Genomic DNA, 27,857 nt, shown 5'->3' on the forward strand with positions numbered 1-27,857 from the left:
ATAAGGAAACATAGGTGTATTTCTCCTGCATTTTGCCACTTACTTTAACACATTTAACAAATGAAAGACAGTTGAGCTCAAATAGCATTTCTTAAAAGCTGAACTATTAAAGACCTCACTTTACACTACAGTTTTCAGTCTGTGAAACAAATGAATCTGCCTAACACATTAATACACTGAGGTGACATTAGCTTCACTCCCTGGCAGACTGCATTTGAGCAGCTTGCCGTACTAAATTAAACTGTTCAGGAATTTTCAGAATTAATGATAATTAGCAGCTATCTGGAATTGGTTCACATGTAATTCTATACTGTCCTGAACTAGTTTTTTTGGATTGCAAATAATAGCCTTGCCAGAGCCTTCATTCTGGTTTCATTTCCCCTCTGAGATGGGTGATCTTGCTAAGTTGTCCAGGTTGACTTGGAGCTTCTAAGCAGCCTTCTAAGTAGCAGATACTCTTAAGTACATTTCATTACGCTTGACTTCCTTCATTCTTAACTTTTCTCTAGTGTCCCTTAGGACTTTGCTTTGACCTAAATGAAAGAACTGTAGATTCTAGAGTAGACTCAGCGTGTCCTAAGTAGGTCATCGTTAGTGCACTGGTCACATCTTTGATCTGTTCTCGTTACTTAGGAATTCAAATAAAGATAGCTAATGAAAGAAACTTAGAAGCAATAACATCAAAACTGAAATACTAAAGATAAATAGGGTTGTCAGTGTAAGAAGGGGACACACAGCCTTTCTAAAGGCCTCGTGGCCAAAGAGAGCATGGTGAGTAAAAGCAACAGAAGTCTAGTTTGCTTGAACCTGAGGAAGCTGTAAGAAGATGCCGGGTTCTGATTCATGGCTGAGTTACTTACCGTCCAAAAGAATCATGCCATTGTGTGAATATGGCCATTGTATTGTCTTCTCCAGCACTGAATTTATCCCATACATTTTTTAAAATTTGCTTGTTACTTTAAAGATTTCTAAGATATTACATTTTATTTTTATTGTGTCTCTCAGTTATGTGGCTGGCCATATTCTCATGTTTATTAATTATCACGTTTCCTGTGTTGTAAACAGTCTGTGTCCTTTGCCCAGATACCTACTGGAAAATTTTATTATTTTTAATATTAACAGTCTCCTTTATGGTATTCTATTCTAATATTTTTTATCAGGTTTGATGTTTCAACATATATAATTTAGAAGGTTTATTTTGAAAAATTTACTGGCAATCTGTAGTTCACTTTTTGGTGTGTGTCACATAAATTGAATGAAGATACCAGTGTCTGGCATCAATGTGAGAAGAGGCCTTTGGTCCAGGGAGGGCATGTCTTCCCAGTGTAGAGGAATGCCAAGGCAATGGGGTGGAGAGGATGATAGGAGGGAGTGCACCTTTATCAAGGCAAATGGAGGCGAGGGGGGGGATAACATCGCAACTGTAAATACAGAGTATCCAATATATATATATGTGTGTGTGTGTGTGTGTGTGTATGTATATGTATATACATATATTTTTTTCAGGTACACATGTGCCAAAACACCCATTTAGAAAAAGTTGTGAAATTCTTTCTTATGTACTCTGTACTAATTGTACTTTTTCATTTCTGTTTTAATGACTGTCTTAATGTGCATCTGTGTTGAGTTATATATGTGTGTGCATGTGTACTGAGAAACCCAAGGGCCTCTTTGACACATGCTCTGCTACTAAGAAAGACTGTAGCCCCTCTTCTATCTTGCTGAAATTGATACTGAGCTACAGCTAACATGCTTTGAGGATAGATTTTTTTTACCTGTTTATTTTTCCAAATGACCTAAGTATTTTATGTCATATTTTTAAAAGATTCTCATTGAAGTGCTTGTCGTAAAATGCTTAATCATCATATACTGTCAATAACTGTAGTTTTATGGTAAATATTCAAGGTGTGTGTTCTATTCATAGCCTTTGGTATGTTCCAGATACTAGCTAAATTTGGTTGAGTGAGTGAATGAATAAATTAGACGATCTGAACTTATTACCTCACACTAATATTTTCTACATTTACCCACTTCTGTGTGGATATCATTTCTTTGGCATTATAGTTTTTTCTTATAATTTTCTAATTATTTTGACCAACATGAAGAAGTCATTTATGTCTCTACATTTATTTCATTAGTTTATTTTATTCAAATTTATGTTTCTGAAAGTGTTCCCAAGGAATCTTTTAATAAGCAATTACTTTATCTGTTAAGAATAAGTATTTAGTAGCCAGGCAGTAGTGACACACCTTTAATCCCAGCACTCAGGAGGCAGAAGCAGACAGATCTCTATGAGGCCAGCCTGGTTCACAGAATGAGTTTCAAGACAGCTAGAGCTAATCAGAGAAACCCTGTTTGGAAAACAAAACAAAACAAAAAGAATAAGTATTTAGTTTCTTATTTAACTAAATCGTTATCTATTTATGTGTTCTAAAATACCCAAATGATGGGATCTTTTTTTTTTACTTAAATGTACTATTTTTATTTATTTATTTTTTTGGATTTTTGTTTGTGACTGTTTTGCTTGCAGGTATGTATGCTTACCATACATGTGTCTGTTGCCCACGGAGTTCAGAAAAAAGTTTCAGGTCTCCTGGAACTGTAGTTATGAATAACTGTTGTGAGTTCCTTGATTGTGCTGGGATCCAAACCTAGCCTAGCTATCAAGTCCTGTTTTACAGGGTGGCTAAAGGTGTACACTCTCTGTTGTGCAGCTGAGATCTGCAGGTGCTTGTTCTCTTCAGGGGGTTTTCATGATGCTCTAGTCTTGTGCCAGTTTTTCCAAAATGGATATATCTATGTGACATAGTTAAAGCCAGGTAAATATTTTTTCTCTATTCAAAATGAGACCAACCAAATAAAAATGTTGTTTTTGTCAGTATGACATAGCTGGTGGTTTACTATTCATTGACATCATTCCTTAACTAGTTCTTAATACTGTTTGTTTGTATGTTTGTTTGTTTTGAGACTAGGTTTCTCTACAGAACCCTGTCTGTTCTGTAACTTAGTATGTAGACCAAGCCAGCCTTGAACTCACAAAGATCCACCTGCCTCTCTCTGCCTTCCCAGTGCTAGATTAAAGGTGTGCACTACCACACATCTGGCTTTTAATTTTTTTTTGATACATAATTTCTAAAGTATAATCTTAAGGATTTTAGGTGTCTTTTCTCTGACTTTTTTGGTATCTATGAAAAAAAAGTTGCTGTTGATTCGTGGCATTATTATAAACCATTATTTAGTAACACATGTGAATGGCCAAAACATTATGTAAGCCTTATACTTAATCCTCGGGAGAAAATTAAACAATATCCTATCAACCCATTTCCTAAAGGAGAAGATTGGCTTAGAGCAGTAAGGTATTTTGTTGATTGTACAGCTAAGAAGTAACAGAGGTAAATTACTTACCCAACAGAACAAAGCCTCGGATATTTGTACATGTTAATACAGAATAGAGACTCCTCGACCTGGGATGGACTTACAGCTCAATGAAAATCTTTGTTAGTTGATAGATAACTTAAATTGAAAATGTATTTAATATACGTTACCTATTTTATACATACTCAAAACTCTTAAATTTTTTTATAATTGGCCAAGACATTTAACAAAAAAAACTGTGATAAGTCATCTTACATGTTGATTTATACCTAGACTTATTTATATGTGTGTGCTTAAGGAAGAGATACTGAGGAGTAACACATTTTAAAGTATTTGAGAAGTAATAATACACTAATACTTAGAGATAAGCCCTCTTTGATTAATAATGATACAAATACAATTTCCTTAAAGGGTAAATATTATCTAATTACTTTAAGGCTAGATACTTCTTCCTGAGGACATGATCAATGTTGTTTGACAGATGTTTTACTTGTAAATTTACCAAGCTTTTCCTCTGCATTTTGCAGATATGTTAGTCAGGATGGTTTAATCCATCCATATTGCTTATACTGTAATCCATAATTATACTTTCTTGTTATTGTCTCCTTTGAAATTCTAAGATATTAAACTCTTGGTATCCACAAACTTAAAAGTTAGATGTAAAAAAAATCTGGTATTGTGAAACTCAGTGTTTCTGTTTGAAACATAAAGAAATCCACTGAATGCTAGTATGTTCAAGTGGGCATTGTGAAAGCAGTTGGCCTCTGTCAGAGGTCATGAAGAAACTAGATCACTTTGTAAAGGAGAATGGATAGCACGCTCATTTGAAGAGGTGATGCATTTTAAAATCATTCATGGTAAGATTGCTTAATACAGTGAAACAAGTTTATAGAGGCAGAAAAATACTCAAAAGCTACTATAGAGACAGCATAAGAACAGATTTTTATTGAAATACAACATTTTTCATGAGCTTAGCCCTTATTTTAAAAAGAGAGAGAGAGAGAAAAGAGGTTTAGGACAAGCATGGCAGTGCTTGCCTTTAATCTCAGCATTTGGAGGCAGAGGCAGGTGGATCTGTAGGCATAGGAAATTATTCTGGTGTACACAGGGATTTCAAGCCAACCAGTGCTTGAGACCCTGACTCACCACAACAGCAAGAAAGGTATGGAGAGGTGTTTGCTAAAATGTTACTTATGTTTTACATGTCTGAGAAGATGGGCCATTGGTTAAGAATCCTTACTCTTCAAGTATGGGGATTGGAGTTGGAGTCTGCAGCACCCATGTCAAAAAAAAAAAAAAAAAAAAAAAAAAGAGACATGGCTGCATGTGCATTGGGGTTAGGGTGAGAGCAGACAGTTCCTCGAGATCTCACAGCTTTCCTAACCTAGTCAAAACAGCAAGCTTTATTTACTTCAGTGAGAAACCATGTCTCAGGCCAGGAAAGCAAAGAGCAATGGAGAAAGATAACAGATGTGTCCAGTCGTACACGCATACATCCCGCACACTTACAAAGGACAGGGCAGGGCAGACAGCAGTTGAGCTTTTAGTCCAGGAAAGAAGACTATATGGTTTTTTAAAAAATTTTAGGAAAAAAACACAATTTACTTTTTCACTCTCTCCAAATTTAGAAATGCTTGAAGTTATATTCTTTTTATATCTCACAAAAATGAATGCCTCCTTTGTGCCATCTTTGGATATGCTAGTTTGGCTTCGTATGTTGATTGCTAATTCATAATGTGAAATACTTTTATATCTTGTCCAAAACTCTCAATACTTTATTCTAGCTGGAGTCCAGCGCAATTGATTTGGAGTGTTCAATCTGTCCCCTGCCCAGCTTCTTTGTCCTCAGTCTACTTTATTAGAAACTCCATGGTTGTAAAACTGAAGGAATACCACCCACTCCTCACTTCCCCCCATCCCACAAGCTCCCTCAGAGTGACCCAAACTGTTAGACACCATGGTTTTAGCCACAAGCTAATCTTATTTCAAATTTGGTAGATCAAATTATAATTTCTGGTTTTGTAAAAGATTAGTAGCAGTAAGATTTTTAACTTTGTAAATATTTAATTTTGGTTAATGAATGATCAATTAAATATACAAGAAAACTCTTTAATAAGCCCTTAAATGGAAACTTTTTATTCTTTTGTTTTTAATACCTTCCTTAAATGCAAAACAAAGTTAAATTTTCCATGTTAAGATGCAAAGCTAAGTGTCTCCTAGCCTTTTGAAGAGCAGTTGTCCATTATATAATCTGCAAAGTAGCAAGAGTTCCTCAGAAGCAGGACATTGTTTAGACTGCAAACAATTTTGGCTTGTGTAAAACAATGATGTGATGAGAGCATTTATTTGCAGAGTGGCAGCCTTGGTTTCACGTAAGTGGCAAAATCCTTAAGAGGCCTATGTTTCATTCACCTTAAAGGCCTTTCTTCCCTAGAGCAAAAGCTGTTAGTTCATCTTGATTCTGCTACTTGGTGGTTATGATAATGTCTAGAGATCACATGACACAGCCAGGAGCATAGGCCTTTTATTTTGTCCCAGACATTTGACAATGTAAACATACATAAAATACATATTAAAGTTTAGATGCTCTTTATAGTTTGTGCAATAAGTTGAAGCCTTAAAAAGGAAACGTTTCATTAAAAATAAAAGTCATAAGTTAGTTTTACTTAAGACATGAAAATAGCAGCAAGTACCAAGACATTGTGCACTTCTTTAATTAAGACAAGTTATTTCATTTACATCAAAGTCAGAAATACAAGACTGGCTTTCTTGAATACATAATATAGCTTGAATCACTGGTTAGATAGGGGCATATTTTCCCAACTGTACATCAGGAAGGCTCTCCTTCATTTCAGAAACTACAGACCCTCAGCCTGCCAACATGACCACAGCATTGAGCATTAAAAGGAGTGAGGCATTTACTTTCCAAGCACTAGCCGAGGAAGGTGGCCGAGTCTTTACATTTGCAGTTGTTTCTTCCCTTCGTAAGTTAAGGGTTGTGCTTTGTTGAGGCATTTCAGAGAAATTATTTGGCATGCCACTAGTTATACTGAGGGTCACAGGAGTTGGGGATGATTTTGTTGCACTGGTGAGGCTTGCATTTGAACTCATTCCATCCTGGAGGTGAATAGTTAGAGTTGCAGCTGCTGCTTCATGTGAATTGGTAATTTCTGTAGGTGTGTCTTCTGGGTAGGGCACCAAAGCCCTATCAGTGCTACTAAAAGTGGTGTCTTTGCTTAGGGTGACACCAAATGTGGTTTCCTTTCCTCGATATTGTTTGGGTATTTTGGTCACTTTGGGCTGAGTTACCATACTCAGAGAGTTAATGGGGTCCACTGTCTGCATCTCGCTCATAGTAAATAAGCTTGAGGTAAATCCAGGAGGTGTGGGGTACATGCTCTGTTCTTTCAGAGAGGATACTTGCTTAGAACAAGGAGTCCCTATCACATGGGCTTTTGTTTCCAGGATCCACTTCAGAAGGTAAGTAATGTTTTGTTTATGGTCACATGACCACCTGTTATTATGAAGAGTTATCTCTTGCAACTGCAAGAGTTGGTCAAAAGACTGATCTGGAATGAATGTGAATTTATTATTGTGCAGGTAAAGATGTGTGAGATTTGTCAGGTTTATTAATGTCCCTGGCAGGATTTGTGTCAGTGAGTTATCAGACAGGTCCACAATATGTAGTTTGGAAGGCATGTTGGTTGGAACTGTCCAAAGTTTGTTACTGCTGAGGTTAAGAACCTCAAGACTTCTTAAGGTATTTTTAATGAGAACAACCTTTTCCAGCATATTCTTAGAAACATCCAGGTATTTAAGGTTCCACTGATAAGCAGTATCAGATTTGTCAAGAAGTTTAATATTGTTGTTAGCAGCAGACATGTTCCAGAGAGACCGAGGTAACTGAGCAGGCAGACTTTCAAGCCTGTTGTTTGAAATATCCAGGGTCCTCAGATTGGTATATGGGGTTAACTGGTTATGCAGATCAGTAAAGTGGTTATAAGACAGGTTTAAATGTATAATGTTTTCTTGCAGTCCAGGTGGTAATGTAGTCAAGTTTCTGCCTGAACAGTCCACATGCCTGTGCCTCTCTGTGCATATACATTGGAGAGGACAAGTGCATAAAATGCCAGGCGTGAGAAACAGAAGGATGAACAGGCAGGAAGACATTTTCAATATCTGATATTCCATCAAAGCCTGAAAACAAACAGATACATCCTTCTTTTAATATGCAAATTCATTCTCAGCATCTGCATGGGTCAGTTAGCATTCGGCAAAATTTTCAATAAACCTCCTTGTTGTTGAGTCCTTTTATAATTGTTCCAGTGATTAAACTAACAAAGCTGCCCTTCATTTATAGTCCAAATGCCTAATCCTTCAATTGGGGCTATGTGGTGGGTGGGGGTGGGGGAATTGAGAGAGAGAGAGAGAGAGAGAGAGAGAGAGAGGCTCTCCTACATTTTTTTTATTTTTATATTTTAGTATATTCATCTTATTTATCTTCTCAGAATCTTAATAGGATAGAATGGTACTGTCTGCAAATGAGTTTTACAGTCTTACTTAGGCTGTTACTATTTTTGATAATGTTTTCTTATTCAGAAAAAAAAAATGGCTGTCATGTCTGTTTTTCTTAAATCTCTGCAGTATTGTAAGACACAATATGTAGTTTGAGATATTAAAACAGTTATATTAAAACAGTTTTTTGAAATGTCATCTTTTCATGAATAACTATATCCTGGTTTTAAAAAAAAAAAAACGTTTTAATGAACTCAGAAAAATCAAACCCAATAGCATACCTCACGTTTATAAAGTGATTTTTTCCCCTGTATATTTCAGTACCAGTTCTAAAGGAAAAACAATATATGTATTTGCAGAGTGAGTGAACATTAAAATGAAAATCTCAACTATTACTGCAGCAGATTTTGGTGCATGCACTTGTTATTGAATATATTTAATTCTAGCATTAGCTTTTAGAAATAAAAGCTAAAAAAAGAGACAGAGAAAAAAATCTAAAACCCGTCTTTTACCAGTTTAAATAATTGCTTACCATAATGTCGTCTTCAACATCAGCATCTCATTTTCTCTGGGAAACTTGAGGCTTAAAGGTCGTCTTGTTGTGGGGAGTCGGAAGGATTCTGGCTGTGGGCTGTGCTTGCCTGCTCAGCTGCATTGTGTTGCTGTGAGCCGAAGCTCTGCAACCACCTGATCAGCACCACATAGGAGGACTGCAGAGCCGTCATTGGTGCTGACTCAAATTTATTGCAAGAGGTGCATACGCAACAAAATGGACCTTTCCCCCCCTTTTTGAAAAATTTACAGCCCTCAGAGTGCCTTCGGTTCTCTACTGGGTAGAATGCTTCATGCAGATAGGGCTGGCCTTTACTTCTTTCTATGTATTTCTCTGAGCTTAGGCTGCATATTTAGCATTCGCTTATATTCGTATTTTTTTCTTAAAGCCTCTACATTCTATGTGTTGAAAAATGTTCTTTGTGAATTGATTTCCAGGATATTCATTGAACTATTTTTAATCTCTGCATTTTTTACGGTCTTTTCAAAAACAGTTCAATTATCATATAATCTTTTTTATTTCATGATAAAAATCTTGATTTTTATGTCTTCCTCCATCATGGTTATTATATTTAATTAGCTTTTCAAATTTATCAGTCACTTACTTGTTTCATCTTATCTTTTAGGAAGCATAGGAATACTTGAATGTGATTTCTTCCTGATACAAAATATCATCTGACTAATGCTGCACACAGGCCGCCCCCACTGTCATCAGTCACAGCCCCTTCCCCAGCATGCTTACACACTCCTGCCTTAGTGCCAGTGTTAAGTACAGGACAAGCCACATGTAAAGTAAGGATGCTGCATTTTAAAACAACAACAGCCAAAACAGGTTTCACTGTGTGTTCCTGGCTGGCCTGGAACTCTCAGAGATCTTTCTGCTTCTGTCTCTCAGTGCTAGGATTAAAGAGGTGCACTACCATACCTCATAGATACTAGACATTTTGTTTTGTTTCCTCTCTTTCCCAGTGTTTGACTTTTAATTATCAGTCAAATGGTAGAATAATTGTTCATATTTTATGTATTTGAGTTCTATGAAGTTGTTTGTTTTTATTTTTGATTTGTTCTTCCACGAAACTTGCTTTGGATGGTATGTGTAGATTATTGCTTTCTGTGGAGGTATTGTTGGAACTGAACAAAGGGTGGTTAATTTTATTTTATGAGTAACAATAGTAGCAGCACACACCTTTAATTCTCACATTCATGAGGTGGAGGTAAGAAGGCCAGGAATTCTAGCCCAGCCTTGACTACACAGCAAGTTCAAGACCAACCTAGAACAGATAAGACACTGTCTAAAACTATAACATAGGGCTGGAGAGATGACTCAGTGGCCAAGAGCACTGACTGCTTTTCCAGAGGTCCTCAGTTCAATTCCCAGTAACCACATGGTAACTTACAACCATCTGTAATGAGATCTGATGCCCTCTCCTGGTGTGTCTGAACACAGCTACAATGTATCCATATAAATATAATAAATCTTAAAAAAAAAAAAAGCAAAAAACAAAAAAACACTGGTCATGGTGGTGCTCACCTTTAATCCCAGCATTCAGGTGGTAGAAGCAGGGAAGTTTCTGAGTTTGAGGCCAGTTAGGTCTACAATGAGAAATCCTATCTCAAAAAATAAATAAATAAATTAATTAATTAAAAAAAACACTATTACTTTCAAATTATCTATTCAGTGTTTTATGATATCTTTCCCAGAAAGGTTTTTTTTTTTAATTTTACTGGATATTCTCTGTATTTACATTTCAAATGTTATACCCTTCCCCCCACTCCCCTCCCTCCTCTGCCTCAACTTGAATCCCTCTCCCAATCACTCTCTCCACTTCAGTGCCTTGGCTAATGATGGTGTTGTTCTTCCCATGAGGGTGCAAATCTTTCAGCTATTTCAGACCTTTCTCTAGCTCTTTCATTGGGGTCCCCGTGTTCAATCTGATGTTTAGCTGCAAGCATCCTCATCTGTATCAATGATTGGGAGAGCCTCTGAGGAGACATCCATGTCTGGTTCCTGCCAGTAAACACTTCTTGGCATCAGCAATAGTGCTTGGTTTGGTAGCTGCATATGTGGTGGTTCTCCAGGTTGGGCAGTCTCTGTAGATCTTTTCTTCAATCCCTGCTCCTCTATTTGACCTTGTATTTCCTCTCCTGTTTTGTTCTCCCTTCTAAGAAGGACTGAGGCAACCATATTCTGGTCTTCCTTCTTTTTGAGCTTCTTAAGTTCTGTGGATGGTTTCTTGGGTATTCTGAGCTCTTCGTTTTTTTTTTGGGGGGGGGCGTTGTTAATAGACTTAAAATATATGCAACAATGTTTGTAAAAGATGAAACCATAATAAAAATTTTTGTAAAATGCAACTAGATTTATGGTATCTTAAGTAGACTAATTATATATATAATCAGTTAAAACTCAAATTTAATTTACAAAATGACCATTTATTTACCATAGGAAAGAAAAGGAGAAAATTAAGGTATATTTATTATGAAATTATCACTATTTAAAAACCAGCAATTATTAGTATATTACATGTTAAAAAATACCTAGGTACTTTATGTCATCTCCTGCTAAATTTCATGAACTTATTTGTATCTAGAAAGGAATTGATTGTATTCCAATCTATAGCTTATCTTCTTAGAAGAGAGCTATCTTGTAGGAGTCACCCTCTAGGTAAAACTAGTGTTCCTCGAAAAGGCTCTATATTTAAGCAGTCGGTACCATTAGTGATTGTTATTGATTCAGGGTTTTATTGCCACTTTACTTTGAGTGTTCATTTGGACTTTAGATTCTGTGTATGGATTTCAGAATCAAGTTTTCAATCATGATCCCTGAAAATAATGTTTGAAGTACTATATTCAGCAGTATTGTTTTAGGGGTGAGAATGGTTTGCTTTTGACATTAGCATTCCATATCAGCTCATATACCCACCAAAAGAGTTCAGGGATAAGACTAAGAATCAATTTGCCAAGCCTTAAACTCTCTCTTAGGAAGACTTCTTCTGCCATTATAGAAGTGGAATTACCTATGGGAATTACAGTGACAAGTACCTCCATCTGAAAGAAAACGTAACTAATTAACTAATGGGTTCAAAATTAATTTAAGCTTAGTTTGTAATAATGACTTTTTGCAGGCACTGTAACAAAATACCTGACAGAAGCAACTACAGCTGGAGAAGTTACTCATGGCAGGGAAAACATGGGCTAGAATAGCTTGGTCACTGGCACAGGATCAGGTTATATCCAGTGGCAAATGAGAAACAGAAGCAAGCTATAACCCTGAGAGCCCACCACTAGTGGCCTTAAGGCAACCAGCTCTTGCTCCAAGGGTTTAATAGCCTCTTCCCTCAGCACTGCCAACAGCAGACCAAATGTCCAAGCACATTAAGTTGGTTTCTGCTATGTATACAATGTTTTTCATTTCAAATTTACTCTGTATTAAAGATGATTGTGGGTACTGAAAAAGAAAAAGAGGTTGTCATTTCAGTGTGGGTTTTTTTTTTTTGGGGGGGGGGATTGGTTTTTCAGACAGGTCCTGTAGACCAGGCTGGACTCAAATTCAAGAGATCTACTCCCAAGTGCTAGGACTAAGGCATGTACTACTATACTTGGCAAGAAGAAGAATTTTTGAAAGACAAGTATTTGTTACAACCTATCTTAGATGTTATACTGAAACATTAATTATAATTTCGATAAGTTCACCAGCTTTACAAATTATATCTACTTAGGCGACTGGTCTAGATTAAGTGTTAAAAGAGTTGACATATTTTTTTGTATCTGAGGATATATTGCTCTAGTATTGTGAAAGATATGGCAGATCACCTACTGTAGCAGTAGCCATAGAAATGTGTGTGTGTCTGTCCAAGCTTGAAAATTGTTGCATAATAGTCCATCAGCAAGAAATACTCTGTCTCAAGCAGTTTAGAAAAAGAATGCTGAAGGATGGAGAGATGACTGAGTGTGTAGCTATAAATACAACCTAAATTATATACTTATATATCCGATAGTAGGTAGTAACCATCCCATTTTAGTCAGCAACTCTAGTTAGCCTTTATTCTTTTTTAAAATCAATTTATACTTTTTAAAATAATTCATTATTTTTTATTTCATATGCACTGATATTTTTCTTGCATGTATGTCTGTGTGGAGGTGCCAGATTGTCTGAAACTGGAGTTATAGACAGTTGTGATCTGGCATTTGTTTACTGGGAATTGAACCCTGTTCCTCTGGAAGAGCAGCCTGTGCTCTTAACTGCTGAGCCACCTTTATTCTTGAATTGATCAAATTGATTGTTCCCATAACTAATTGTTAGCCAAATTGATGCAGGCCCTGTATCCCTATTTTTAAAGATTTATTTATTTTATTATTGTATTTATGAATATTACTTGCATGTATGTCTATGTAATACATGTGTGACTACTGTTAGCTAAGGTCAGAAGATGGCATTAAATCCCCTGGGACTGTAGTTACAAAAGGTGGTGAGATGTCATTTGGGTTCTGGAGTCAAACCTAGTAATTCAGGTCCTCTGGAAGAACAATAAACGTTCTCGACCACTGAGCCATCTCTCCACCCTCAGCATTTCTTTTCTAATATGCTTGAGACAGAAGTATTTCCAAGCTTGTAGTAATTAAGATACATTTACAAATACATATACATAGATGCCTACTGAGAGCATCCTTTGGGTGAAGATCTGAACCTCCCCAAATTTATGAGCACTCAGAAGATTTTTTGATGAGAATTGCTAGTCTTTAAAAACAGTTACCTTTTGACTGAATTTCCTGCTGACAACAAAATAATAAGGATGTGAATTAAAGTGTTGTTAAAGCAGAGAAGAACCGACAAACCAATGCTATCAACACTCAGTCAAAACTGGGGGGGGTAGGGGTGTGTGTGTGTGTGTGTGTGTGTGTGTGTGTATGTGGTGGGGGTATGGGTGTGTGTGGTGTGTGTGTGTGTGTGTGTGGTGGGGGTATGGGTGTGTGTGGTGGGTATGTGTATGTGTGTGTGGTGGGGGTGTGGGGGGTAGGGGTGTGTATGTGGTGGGGGTATGGGTGTGTGTGGTGTGTGTGTGTGTGTGTGGTGGGGGTATGGGTGTGTGTGGTGGGTATGTGTATGTGTGTGTGTGTGTGGTAGGGGTGTGGTGTGTGTGTGTGTGGTAGGGGTGGTGTGTGTGTGTGTGTGTGTGTGTGTGTGTGTGTGGTAGGGGTGTGATGTGTGTGTGTGGTGGGGGTGTGGGGGTTATGTGTTTGTGTGTGGTGTGTGTGTGTGTGTGTGTGGTAGGGGTGTGTAGTATGAGTGCCATGATGTATACATGGAGGTGAGAGAACATCTTGGAAATCTGTTTTCTCCTTCCACCATATATATGGGTCCCTGGAATCAAATTCATCATCAGGTTTGGCAGCAAATGCTTTTATCCACTGATCCAGCTCTTCCTCTTCAACCTCTCTAGAATGTTCCTGATTTATCTACTTGCTTTCTGAGAATGTTTGATGATGTTGTTATATCCCTGTATTCCCACAATGTTCCTAACAACATTGACCTAACTACTATTTGTCTCATGGAAGAGCAGTCTGCAAAGGACAGCCCTGTTAGTGCAGCTAGATGTTAGAGAGCCAGACCTGCTGTGACTCTGGGCTATCTGTCACTGGAGAGGAACAGTCAGTTTTGTACCCAAAATTATTTGAAGTCAGTCTTTTCTGTTTGTCATAAACATGACATAATATTAAATTCATTTTTTTCAGCTACTTTTCGGTTTTTATGGCTGTTTAGTCAGAATGTTGTAACTGTGTATACAGATGACTCATACTTCTCTGGTTTGACCCCCTCCAATCTATCTTTTTGCTCCTGTTGGTATGGTGAAGAACGACTTTCATTTGCTTGTAGGTGCATTTTAATGGTATTTCTTTTTAAAAACAGATTAAAATATGTATGTATATATTACATATTTGTGTCTTCTCGTGTAAAAGTTTGTGTGATATATTGTTCTATATCTTATTTGGTTTTTCTTATTAATTTATTTTATTTCATTTTTTAAAGATTATTTGTTTATTATGGATAAGTACACTGTAGCTCTCTTCAGATACACCAGAGGAGGGCATCAGATTCTATTATAGATGGTTGTGAGCCACCATGTGGTTGTGCCACTGAGCCATTGCTCTAGCCCTAATTTATTTTAAAGATAACTATTTCAAGAGAAATGGATTCCTCTCGTTCATTTCTTTATGCCTTGGGGAATATGCCTTAGTTTCTTTGATTACTCTTGTACTAGAAGGCATCTGAGTTGTTCCCATACTTGTGTTATTGCAAATAATGACATGCTGTGACCCTTGTGCTTGAATAGTTTCAAATTTTACCAAACTTTTTTAAAGGGTTTTTTTTTTTTCTTTTTTTCTTTTTGTCTTTTTGAGATAGGGTTTCTTTGTGTAGCCCTGGATGCCCTGAAATTCATTCTGTAGATCAGATGAACCTCAAACTCAGAGATTGACCTGCCTCTGCCTCTGAGTGCTGTGATTAGAGGTGTAGAACCACCCATGTATATCTTTTCCCCCTCTGGATCTGTTTTCTGTTTTATAAATTTTTGTTATTTTTTTTTTTTTACTGTCCATACCCATTTGTTTCTATTGTCCAACATTAAGAAATTTCTTAACATGTATAGGTATTAGTATTTTGTCTTGATTTAACTTATAATTTTTCAGTGGTCTTGTTGTTTGCCTTTTGACTTTTTAATGCTGAGTCATATTTTTGTTTCAACATTTGAAACATTTTTCTTTTCTTTTTTTCTTTCTCTTTTTGTTGCTTCTAGACTTTGAGCCTCAGCTAGGAAGGAAGATGTTTGCCCGTGTTGAGATAATAAAGGGATTCAGGAGCAGCATCTTGTATTGTGTTGACTCTGTGCTGTCTGTTTAGATCTTGTCTACTTAGTGTCTATTCTGAGTAGTGTGAAATGTGGATCCAGTTTTCTCTTTTCAAGTATCTATTCAGTTGTCCCAGTGCTTACTCCTTCTGACTTAGTATTTTGAGTTTATTTTAGATCAGTCTGTACTACTCTGTTCATACAGAGCATTTGAATTAGAAGTTCCCAAGTATTTTGCTGCTTACTCTACTTCTTAAACAAAATTAAAGCTGACTTCTTCCTGAGTGCCTTGCTTTCCCTGGTTCTGTTTTCCTTAGCAGTTAAAAACTAGGGCTTTTCATAACTGATCTTCCAGCCTGTCCATATAGATCTGGCAAGAGCACATTGGTGTAACATGAACTCAGTTGGTGGGTCTTATTCTCATTGCATTATTTTTAAATTCTCTGTATTTGCCTGTGTGTGCTTGCATGTGTTGGCACCACATGTGCTTGCATGCTTTAGCACACATGTGGAAGTCAGAGGACACCTTGTGGTAGTCAGCACTTTTCTTCTACCACGTGGAGCTCTGGAATCAAACTCTGAATGTCAGACTTGGCAGCAGCTTCTTTACTCGCTGATCTGTCTCACCATCCCATGCCTTGCTCCTTTCTCTGCAATATTCTAAATTGTGAATCTTTTCTCTGAGGTTTTCTGTTTTTGTTTCCCCCTCCTACATTTTTCTGACTTGTATTTCTTTTATTAATTTTTATTTCTTTCTCCTGATTAAGCAGGGATGCCACCATTGGGCTGCTCAGCTTCCAGTGACCATAGTAGCAGGAAATTTTATGCCGTAAATGTGAATTGTTTCCTCCCTGCAGAGAATGTCTTTTTAAAAAACCAGAAAAATAAAAAATGTTCAGCTAACTCTAGTATCTGTTATACAGAGAACAGGGGAACGCTAAAGGTAGTGCTTAAAGAAATCGACAAGACTGTAGCTGAATCTGGAGGTCCTGAATTGCTGTTTGTGGATGGGGAAGTGGGTGGGTGGTAAAGAGCACTTGCTCTCACAGAGGACACAGGCTCATTTCCCAGCACCCACGGGGCTGCTCACTGAGTTCATAATTGTAGTTCCAGGGATCTAATGCCACCTTCTAACTAGGAAAGCACCAGACACACAAGTAGTAATAGGCATGCATGCAGGCAAACATACACATAGAATGAAAATAAATAAACCTTACTAATTTATTTTATATGTATGAGTGTTTTACCTGGGTATAAATGCCCATGTAACATTTGTGTGCCTGGTATCAATGCAGTCAGAAAGAGGGCATCAGATCCCCTGGAACTGGACTTAAAAACAGTTGTGAGCTGTCGTGTTGGTGCCGGGAATTGAACCTGGGTTTTTGGAAGAGCAATAAGCACTATTTAACTGCTGAGCCATCTCTCTGGCTCCTCCCACTAGCTACTATACTATCTACGAGGTATTTCTCAATATCCATTTTTCAAGAGGTCAATAAGGGAGGTGTTGAAAGGAATAACTTTGCAAAGATCCCTTTGGTCCCACAAGTGAGGTGAGAGGAGTTGGGTGATTGGCATTCAGATTGCTACATCTCATTACTCTAATCAAGATAAATAGAAGAAATTCTCAAAATTCTTGAATGACTGCTACAGCGTAAATTAGCCTTAAGATTATATGAAGAGACATGTAAGCAATTTTATTGTGGATGACAAAAAAGAACCAGTGCAATAGAGTGAAAACCATCATGCTTCAAAGTAGTGTTGTCAGTAAGAGGTGGCCAGTAAGAAATCAGGCAAGTATTGTATGGAAAGTAACACTTAGGCCTGGTGTTTTTTAAGGTGTTTTAAAGGCCATACCTTTAATCACAGCAACTGGAGACAGAGGCAGGTGGATTTCTGTGAGTTTGAGGAGAGCTTGGTCTACATAGAGAGTTCCAGGATTGCCATGGTTACCAGAGGAATCCTGTCTCAGAAAACACAAACAACAATGATAATAAATTTACATATATGTATAATTATGTAGAATAATTGTTATTTATTAATAATTGTATGGTATAATAATAATAGTATGCAGTAGCAGCTGTGGCAGTGAAACTCCACTGCCGAAGAGCCTGCTTGTTTTTATTCGTGCATGGGGGAGGGACACACACATATATCTCAGTTCTATTTTTCTCTCCCGTCCTCCATAACATTTGATTTTGTCTAGATGCTTCTCTAACATTTTAGAAAAATACATTTTGGGACCAGTGAGATGGGCTTAAAGGGTAAAAGTGCTTGCTGTCAAGTCTGACGACTTGAGTTCTGAGTTCTATCCTTGGGGTAGAAGAAAAAGAATCATCTTCTACAAAGTCATGTTCTAACCTCCAAATGCAGTGTCTCCTTGCACCTCCACCCCCACGCTCCAAACTTTTGAAGAGGAAGAGGAAGAGGAGGAGGAAAAAAGAAAGGAGTTGCAGTGGCTCAGTGGTTAAGAGCTCTTACTCCTCTCACAGAGGACTTGGATTCAGCTCCAGTACAGTACATGGCAGTCGGAAAATGTTAGTAATGCCGTCTAGTTTCAGAGGATCCAGTGTCACCTTCTGGCTTCCTCAGGCACCAGCCATATATATGGTGTATATACATACATGCAGGCCAAACACTGCATTTTATGGTAGGTGCTCACTTTTTCAGGGTAAATGTTCCCACAGCACTTGGACTTCATGTTTTAATACTGTTTGTGTCTGTATGTTTCCAGTAAAGCAAAAAATGGAAATGTCTTGTTCTTAGATATATATTTTAATCTCTATAAATTAAAATATTTAATATTTGAAATATTAAAACTTTGGCCATTTAAAATTTCTCATTTCTATTATACCCCAAATTTTGAGGTAGAAAAATAGAATTTTATTTATTTAAGATAAGTTTATATACAACTTTTCGGGGGGGGGGAATCTATTGAATAATAATAAGTTTATGTAGATCGTATGTTTCCAAAGTGATTATTGACATATATAAAAGACTCCCTGCTTTAAAAAATAACTTCTGTAGCTAGTAAGCATACCATTGTAATAACCTGTGCATGTACTTGGGTTTCAGTCAGGTGTCAGGTAGTTCCTAAACAGCCGCTAGGATGCTGGTTGTCATATCCTGTGTGCCATACCATGAGGACGAGAATAGGTAGAGCTATCTCAGGATGGAGGACAGGCTAGAAAGCAGACTGTCACTTTACAGCAGCTCTGTAGGTGGAGGTGGCAGGAAGTCTGACAGGTCCTGATGGAAGTCAGGAGTAGGAAACTCCTGACACTGAGCCTCATGGGTAGATTCTTGGTTGTTTATAAAATCTGCTGACAAAGACACATCAAATGTGTCAGGAGGTGGCGGGAATGGCTCTTTGATCTCGGAATGATGATCTTCACACACTTGATTTCGACCATCTAGAGATAGTGGGCAATTGGTAGAATCATTTGATAAAGGAGGTACAACTATCATTGTGGGTTTGTCTGACAGGTTCTCATCCAAATCAAGAAGGGGAGGTGGCAGGGGCAGATCTGCATCATCTGAAGAAGACACGGCTGTACCAACTGTGGACCCATCAACACTGTCTTCTGATAAACCATTTATTTGATCCTTTACATTCTCAGTTTTGAGGTTGTTGGTATCATTAATGTGTTCACTTGATTCAAACAGCTTCACTTCTAAGTCATCTGGTAACACTGTGCTTTTGCTTGGTTTCCAAGTCATAAGTGTAACAACTGATGCACGTTTTGTGGATACCTCACTCTCTCTAATGTTATCCATACACATTTCTGGTGTTTCTCCATCAGCAAATGGAGACCTACCCGCCCAGGTTTGATCATTTAAGACTGGTTTCCTCAAGTATTTCCACAGTATAATCATGAGTATAGCTACCAACATAGAAATTATAATTGTACCAATTAATATGGCAGCTATGGCATTGTGGTTGTTTTTATGAGCAGTTCCTTTGCCACTCGTTGGTTCTGGAGTGAGTGGCGGTGGTGGTGGTGTGTCCCTTGGTAAATAAGTAGTTGGTGTTGATTTTATGGATTGCTTATGAGTAGTCTGTATTACTGGTTTTCCAAAAGAGGTAGGAGCAGGTGATGGTGGCTGTTGTGTGGAAGTATAGACAAGAGGTTTGGGTGGTTGTCTAGTAGAATTATGGGCAGAAGGCGACAATTGACTGGTCAAAGTGAACCCAGATAGTGATGTTTGTGGGAAGGAGTTGTTGACCGTGGATACTGCTTGTCTGGTGATGTTATAAGTAAGTGGTCTTGAAGAGGCATAAACAGCTGGTGTTGCTTGTTCAGGAGTGATTTGGCCAGGTGGTACTTGTCGTCCAGAAGAAATGTTGTTGGATTGTGTTGTTTGACTCAAAGCATTCCCTGCTGTGTTTTGAGAATCAGTTGTAACATGTAACATTGATGATGTGAGTAGAGTAGACTGTGGTTGATGCTCTGTCGGGATTGCTTCTGTCTGTGAGAAGAACGTATTGTTCAGGTATTGACAAAGCAAAATGAAGACCAGATACTTGAGTTCCATTGCAGATGTTTCCTCCTTACCAGTGATTTCACAATGACAGAAAAATAAAGATGGTTGGCTATCATCTGATGTCCAGTTACATTTGACTCTTCATTACAGTGCCTGAAATAGAGTGGTTAGGGCATTTTGGTTAAATTTTATTCTGGTTTCTACTTAACATAGTGTAATATTCCAGTTTATAGTACAGCACCTGGAGCTCCTGGGAAATAATCTTAGTTCTTTTATAACATCTCTGTTTAACCTTGCAGCCCCTCTAGGTTCTTTAGACTCCATGCCTTCATTTCATATTGTCTTGAGTGTGGAGGCTCAACCTGTGGCCATGGGCCCTCTGCTCTGTTCCCTGTCTGCTCCTAGAAATAAAGTGGTTCTACCTCTGCAGAGAACACCAGAAACCACGATGCCTTACACTGTGTCTTTACGTTCTTCTTTCCCCTCTCATTTCACCATATTTGACCTTACTGAGTTGACTATTCCTTTACACCAGTGTCTCAGTAACTCTTGTAACAGTTTTTCTTTTCATACTGCTTCAGTTAGAACTCTTTTTCTCCTGTCTCCTAAATATAGACCCTCAGCATTCAATCTCTCTCTGCGTTTGACTTTTCTGTTGTAGTTATGTAATGTTAAACTCTCACCCTGTGCTAAAACAACCAGGCCTGTGCACCCAGCTTGAACCTCCTTTGTTCTGAGTCCATTTGTATAACATCTTAGTGGACATTTCATATGTATATCTCATAATTGGCAAATTCAGTAGATCCAGTCCCGGGGGAATCTAACACCTCTGCTCTGTAAAGGCATGAGCACTCGTGTGCACATACTCACACATAGACACACACAAAATGAAAATTAAAAAGAAAATCTGAAAGACAAAGTAAAACCAAGAAAATCCTAAAGTGATTCAAGTCCCTCTAGCTCAATTGGTTAAATAAGTAAGCCTGTTACTACTTTCATTCCTATACTGGACAACCACCTTTGTGTCAGACCCTAGTCTAGATTTGATAATTTTTTTAATTGTTTTCAAGTGTTTTAAATTCTTCCAGTAAAAATTTTCAGGTAAAAAGTAATCTCAGCTGGTGGCGGCGCACACCTTTAATCCCAGCAAGGGCCTCTCACTCTGTGAGTTTGTAACAAGCCTGGTGTGCATAGTGAGTTCCAAGACAGCCAGGGCAATATAAAGAAACCCTGTCTTGAAAAATAAACGTAATTACAATAATTTGATGTCTCCTCATACTCAGAAGATGAACAGAGGGACTAACTTGGCCTGGGAGAACCCTGGGAGAACTTTGGAAAGGTTTCCAAGAGATATTGAAGCAGATCTAAATTTTAGAATCCTATAAAGAACGAGTTAAGCATATCTATCTCCCAGCCCAGACAGCGTGCACAGGCGCCTGGGCAGGGCTTTGCACAGGCTTGGCAGCTGTCTTTTTGTGGGATGACGTAGATGCTGAAACTTTGAAGGCTTAACTTCCAAAGTCCCGGCTGTATAATGTCCACTTAACTCTGTGTGTAAAGTCACCTGAAGTTTGTTGTTTTTAATTGCCTCATGCTCTAAAGTGACATTGTCAGTGCTAAGGATAATGGTCTTTTCTGGACGTCGCCAAACGCAGTGTTGGCTCTCTGAGATAGCTGTGCTGTTTCTTCACATTAAGGAAGACAATCTCAGACTGGTAGATACTAATTTCTATATATGATAAGAAATTAGTTTTTCCAGGACTCCAAAGATATCAATAAAAGGTTTTAACAATTTGAGTAGTTTTTACTTCTTTACCCAGCTGCTGCCAGCATAGCAGAATGATGAGCACAAATGACATCCCTTCTTGTTTATTTTCTTGTTTGTTTGTTTGTTTGTTTGTTTTAAGACACTCGCCCTGTGTAACCCAGGTTAGCCCTGCTCTGGAGATCCCTGGTTGCTGAGATCACATGCTTGAGCCAGAAAGACCCAGACTTACAAGAAAAGATAATGTATTTTTCTTGGTCTGTTTCTTCTTTATATTTTCTCTCTTATGCTTAAAGTCTAAAATTTGAAATAGTTCTCTGAAGTCCCTTGCCTGGTGCTGATTAATTTCCCTTAAAACATGCATGATCTACCTGGTTGCTACTTCACATCTCTGGAGAATACCTTGACAATCAAGCTTTAACTTCCATGGATACTTCCCAAGCACATTAAATTATGCCATTTTGTCATCTTTAATGGGTTCTTTTTTGCCTCTTCTCTGCTGTTTGTCTGAATCTGTCTTCATCTCGTAGACCTCAATTTAAATTCCCCTTCGTAAACCCCGTTCTCTGACTGACCACAAGCACAGAGAGCTGTTCCCTGAGCCTCCTTGGCATGTGCTGTCTTGTTGATTTCTTTGGCCCTTCTTTGTGGATGTGCCTCATTCCTGCTTCTCCTCACCTGAATAATTGTTTTATTATGTTTTTGCACATTTTCTATTATTATTCCCATTGCCTCAAATGAGATTATTTAAAAAACAGTGCCACAAAGGTATTAAAAAACAAAGGAAGAAAATACCTTTATAGGATGTGCTATAAATTTGTGACTTACATACTTTATTTCATTTCATCCTCACAGAAGCAAATTAGAATGAGTTGAGCAATTTGGGCTGTTAGTGACAGCATGAGACTTTGTGCCACGTGATTCTGAAGTCTGTACTGTCTCTGTCCACTGTTTGATGTTTTCCAATGTTGATTCCCTGTGCCTTTCATATTAGTTGCTCGGGAAACATGTCATTTGCGCTAGCCTCTTGGTTCTTTACCATCTCACTTTTCTTTCTATGAAGCCTTCTATCATAATATCAGCAGATAAAAGAAAACTTAGTTAAATTCTGGGTTTTCTCCATCTTGTAAGGTTCTTTACAGGAAACATTGAAATTTTTGGCATAGATATGAGGGTCTGACTCATCTCTAGATGGTCATCATTCATACTGTTCCACACAGTCATTTTATAGGCTGCCCCCCCCCCCATAAAAGGCCTTGGTTAGAAAATGGTGTTCAGAGTTTCCTTTTGTAAGTGTTTTTAGAAAATGTTTTCCAAAGCAACAGAAGATATAGAATTGTCTCCAGCTAAAAATGTTTCCTCTTTTGTGACTTTGCTTAAAATAAAGGAACCATATGGTTCCTCTTTTTATTTAGCTGAAAAAGGAAATAGAGGAGGAACCAGCTAAAACAGGAGCAGAATTACAAAACCCAATTTGGTTTGTAAGATCAGCTTTGATAGGCTCTTCACCTCTGATGTCAGTAGGAAGCTGAGGCTTCAGTGTGATGTTTCCACTTGTCAGCAGTAGTAAACCAAACCCACTTTCAAAGAGCCTAGCATTTTCCTGCTCATCATTTGTATCCCGTACCCTCCTAGGATCTTCCGCAGTAGAGCAGAAGAACCTGTTAGACTCTTACTCAAGCAGCTCAGAATAGGCTAGAAGAGAAATATCAAGACAAAAAGAAGAAATTTTGGATCTAATAATTTTGGGGGCCAGGAAGCCTGACTCTTTTCAGATTTAATGAAACTAGTTATTCAGTGCATTTGCCAATTATGTAACTGGTATGTTCCTATAAATGCACACTGTTTCTGCAGAGAAAGGTGATGGTCAGCTAATTTGGGGCAAGGGATTTAAAAAAAAAGAATTAAAATTTAGAATAGACAGGAATGGTAATGAGAATAAATTTTTTCTTTTATTTAAAGGAGCACTAACAAGTAGTTGTACAAAAATTTAGGATGCACCAGCTATGTGGGAAAGGATCAGTTGCTTAGAAAAGATGTTGAAGAAAGAGAAATACTTGGAAATGGTAGTTGTTTATTAACTATCAGGAAGTTTCTAAAGACTGAAGTAGATAAAGTGCAGTCAGGGAGAGAGACTTGACATGGGTAAAGACACTGTGGGAATTGTCATTTCCTGTCACAACAAAGAGCTGACCATCCAGGACAGAGGCTAGACGACCCATCCTCAAACAAACTTTTATTCCAGGCTCCGTCTACTGCAAGGGCCCACACTGCCCCAAAGTAAGCCTGACAACCACAGAGAACCTATGAACAGTCTATATAGGACTTTGCTTTGAAATCTTTTAGTCTCCTGCTAAGGAAAATCTAGATTTCTCAGCCTTGTTATAGCAATACTTTTCTCTGTATTTAAACTCTGAGGTTTAAATCTGCATTTTGGTTCTTTGTTTTTCCTGTTTTGTTTTTTTTTTTTTTTTTAAGGAAAATGTAAATATTTTTGGTGACTCCATATGCAAGCACAGATACAGTGAAATGGGAGCTCCCTCATATTGGGTGTGTACCTGTCACATAATGCCAGGGCTACAGCGATTGTCTGCCATGCATGTTACCCTGAGTTTGGTCCCCATACCACAATATTACCTATGTAAAATTAATGCTGTTAAATTGGCTGTGGTAAGAAATATATCATTTTAATAAAAAATTGATAAACTTTAGAAAACATTCCTTAAGGGGGAAAAAAAGGTCAGTGTAGATAGTTGTGTCACGTTTTGTCTTTGAACTATGCACGGTGTCTTAGGCCTTTAATTATAGCACCGGAAGTAGAGGTAAATGGATCTCTGTGAATTTGAAGCCAGCCTGATCTACTTAACAAGGTCCAAACCAGCCAAGGCTAGATAGTGATACCCCATCTCAAATAAACAAGCAAAATAGTGAGTCTTTCCATTATTCTGATGTTAGAGTATGAAAATGAGTTGTAGCTAGGTGTGAAGGTTCATACCTTCATTTCTAGAGGCAGAGGCAGGCAGGTCTTGGAATTAGAGGCCAACTAGGTCTGCTTGTGGGTTCCAGTCTAACCAAGGGTACATTGTAGGGAGACCCTGTCCCCCAAAACCAACAGCAACAAGACAGGCAAATTATAGTATACATATAAGAAATAGGCACATAGTACTAGTGCTGTCTCTAGTACTAGTGAAATTTAAAACTGTAATAGGAAGAAACCAGAAAAGGAAATCAATCTTGAATTACAAGTAGTGTTTTATGGCTATTTTTAATAAGTAATGATACCCAGAAAGTTCCTGAGTAATAAGATTCATTTGCATGACCTAAGTGGTCATATTTTCATCTTTTGGGTTTTGAGAGAGAGAGAGGGAGAGAGAGAGAGAGAGAGAGAGAGAGAGAGAGAGAGAGAGAGAGAGAGAGAGAAGTTGGTTGACTAGACAAGCTGTCACAGCCCTAGGCTGTGACACACTAGTGTGGAAACCATGCTGCCCTGAGCCTTTGTAGAGTTGGGAACAAGAAAGGCTTTGTGGGAGAAGATTCCTGTAAGGTCTCCAGGACTGTGCCAGTACGTTTGGGGCCAGGCTTATGTCAAGGGCAGGAAAAGAAATACCAGGAAGCCACACTAGTCCAGGAGTCTGTATGAGCAGTTTAGGAGTTTTAAATAGTTAGCGTATGAGTTGTAATCATTACAGTGTACTGAAAAATTTGTGATACTTCTTTAAAGATTGAGCATTAAAAGGCATCAGATATATATTTAACAAGTTGAGAATTACATGATACTTCTAATTAGAATTATGTAGGAACATGTTGAAACTTGAGACTAACCCTGTTTTAGACAAATCTGAGCTTAAGAACATCTTTATTTTTTTAGCTTATGTAACATACACTACTTTTAAAAATTCAAACCAATCCTGATGGCAGTGGTGGTGCATACCCTTTGTCCCAGCAGAGGCAGGCAGATCTCTGTAAGTTCAAGGCCAGCCTGATTACAAAGAGAGTTCCAGGACAGCTGGGGCTACAGAGAGAAACCCTTGTTTTGAAAAACAAAAACCAAAAAATTAAACCAGACTGCTGTAAGGAAAAGTTATGTTGATGAGGTATTAAAATAGGGTCTAACCCACTTATTTTTCTTTGGGACTGCAGGTCTTTGGAAGCTCAGTGCATTTTTATTTATTTTATTTATAATTGTTCCATTTAGTCACAAGGCAAATATCTTTTTCATATACTAACAAGTTTTTACACAATGTTTTTTCTGTGGATGTTTCTTCCTGTGTATATTCTTCACTAACAGGTCAGCTCAGAGTATGTGGCATGAGCACATAGGTGATTTGCACACACACATACCCATTTTATCATCATAGTTTTGCCTTATGGAACTTACTAAATGACATAGTTATATGTCGTAATTATTACTTAAATATAAATTTTATTTTATACAAAAACCACACAGTAAGTATCCATCTATTTCTCTTTAAGTTAAAACAAAGGTGATCATTCATAATTTATAGACAAAATAATTGACACCAGTCATGGTAGTTAATGCTTTTAATCCTGATATTTGTGAGGTGGAGACAGAAAGACCTGCGTTAGAGACCAACCTGGTCTACATGTACAAACACTGACTTTTTTTTAATAATTAAAAAAAATCATGATGAGATAATCTAATCTGTATGAGTAGAACGCCTGTGTAGAAAGTCAGACTCTGTTTCTCTGTTCCCTCTTTATTATGGTGCCAGGGACCAAACCCGGGGTCTTACACATGTTTGGCAGGCTCTGCCCCTGCCCTAGAATTTTTTAACAATATTTTAGAGATTGTAAACTTAGTCAAAGCCTGTAGAATTTAATTTATTTTTAACTCTTGGCTTACTTAAAATTATTAAAATGGTGTTAACAAATGTTTTGACTGAGTAAACTTGAAAGGGCTGATAATATTAAAACCTTGATAAAAATCTTTCAGACAGTATCAACCCTGAATATAAGTTTATAAAATTCTGCATAGCAGAGCCACAGAAACTTTCTGTAGACACCCTTAAATTGTCAAGAGTTGAACTCAACAAATTTTAAAACACTAATGAGATTTTGGTTTTAAATAAGCAAAACTGAAATCAGAAATCAGAGGGCCTCTGTCGGGGTGTGCTTACCTGTGAACTTCTTTCGCAGAATGTAAATTCTTGTTCTAACAGGACATGTTGATGATTTGGCTGAGAAAGAAAAGGGGTGTTTCAGTGCAGATTAAAAATGGTCCTCTAGCACACTGAGATGGCTTCTGTGCAGCAGAGGAAGTTTATCAATAGCAGTTACAGGAAGTGCAATATGCCACAGGATGACTAAGAAGTGTGCTCCTTCAACAGAGCTTATTCTGAAACACAATCTATATAACTTAAGTGCTTGTAGCTGATCCCTTACTCTCCAGTGATTTGGCTATATAATCTAAAAATTTAGGACTGAGTCTTGCCACTAAGAAATTATATATTCTGAGGTAAATAAATTCTGAGGGAGATTTCTTACTGGAAGAAATGAATGCTGTTTAAATCTTAGGAAAGTCAGTGCCCTTCTCAGTCACCATTTTCTCCTCTGAAGAAATATTACCTTGGAGTATTGCAAGCAGTGGATAAAATGGTGTCTCATACGGTAGGTAAGAAGTACATATGAGTGTTAATCCTTCACTGACAGCACCCAAGGAAAGTATAGGCAGAGCATCAGTGAAAGCTAGGTTATTCTCACCAATTTGATTTTGGTGCTGTGGGTTACACATACTAGGGATGACTCTACCATGTGCTGTATGTTTGCCGGAATGCTTTCTAAAAAAGAAAGACATTACTATTATTGTGAATATGTAAGCAGAGTCTGGCATAATGATGCATGCCTGTAATCTCAGCATTTTGGAGGTTGAGCGGGAGGCTCTTGTGTGTTGGAGATCATCAAACACAGTGATTTTGAGGTCAGCCCAAGTTACAGAACAAACAAAAACCCTCACTCCACCCACAGACCTTCTAACAGCAAAAGGACCAGAGCAGAGCATCCGGAAGAGATGTAAGAGCGAGAGAGACTGGTCCAAGTGTCTGCTTGCCCTTGAGTGCTTTAGTTTTCATTTTGATGACACTTTGCTTTGTCTGGTGTAACATGGTTATGATTTGCTGTTTGGGGAGGTGAACTTTTCTTTTTAACTAGTAGAAAATTGGTATCAGCAGTTAAGTACACTGACTACTCTTTCAAACAACCAAGTTCCGCTCCCAGCACCCATATGTCAGCTCACAGCCATCTGTAACTCCAGTCCTAGAGAGGATCTGATGACTTCTTCTTGCCTCTGTGGGCACCAGACACACATG

At 37.8% G+C, this 27,857-nt stretch overlaps 3 protein-coding genes across 3 annotated transcripts in view; 1 reads left to right on the forward strand and 2 right to left on the reverse strand.

The window, feature by feature from the left end:
• NF1 (neurofibromin 1) overlaps positions 1–27,857 on the forward strand; it is a 234,514-nt gene that overhangs the window by 153,869 nt on the left and 52,788 nt on the right. The gene's annotated exons all lie outside the window — the stretch shown is intronic.
• Positions 6,244–7,566, reverse strand: OMG (oligodendrocyte myelin glycoprotein; the record flags this gene model as incomplete). Its single annotated transcript, XM_080924141.1, has 1 exon — positions 6,244–7,566. One exon carries the CDS (start codon positions 7,564–7,566, stop codon positions 6,244–6,246), a length of 1,323 nt encoding a protein of 440 aa, XP_080780267.1.
• EVI2B (ecotropic viral integration site 2B) lies at positions 18,486–19,817 on the reverse strand (the record flags this gene model as incomplete). Its single annotated transcript, XM_080923037.1, has 1 exon — positions 18,486–19,817. One exon carries the CDS (start codon positions 19,815–19,817, stop codon positions 18,486–18,488), a length of 1,332 nt encoding a protein of 443 aa, XP_080779163.1.

Source organism: Micromys minutus (genome assembly GCF_963924665.1).
Source record: "Micromys minutus genome assembly, chromosome: 10".
In the NCBI taxonomy this organism is placed as follows: Eukaryota; Metazoa; Chordata; class Mammalia; order Rodentia; family Muridae; genus Micromys; species Micromys minutus.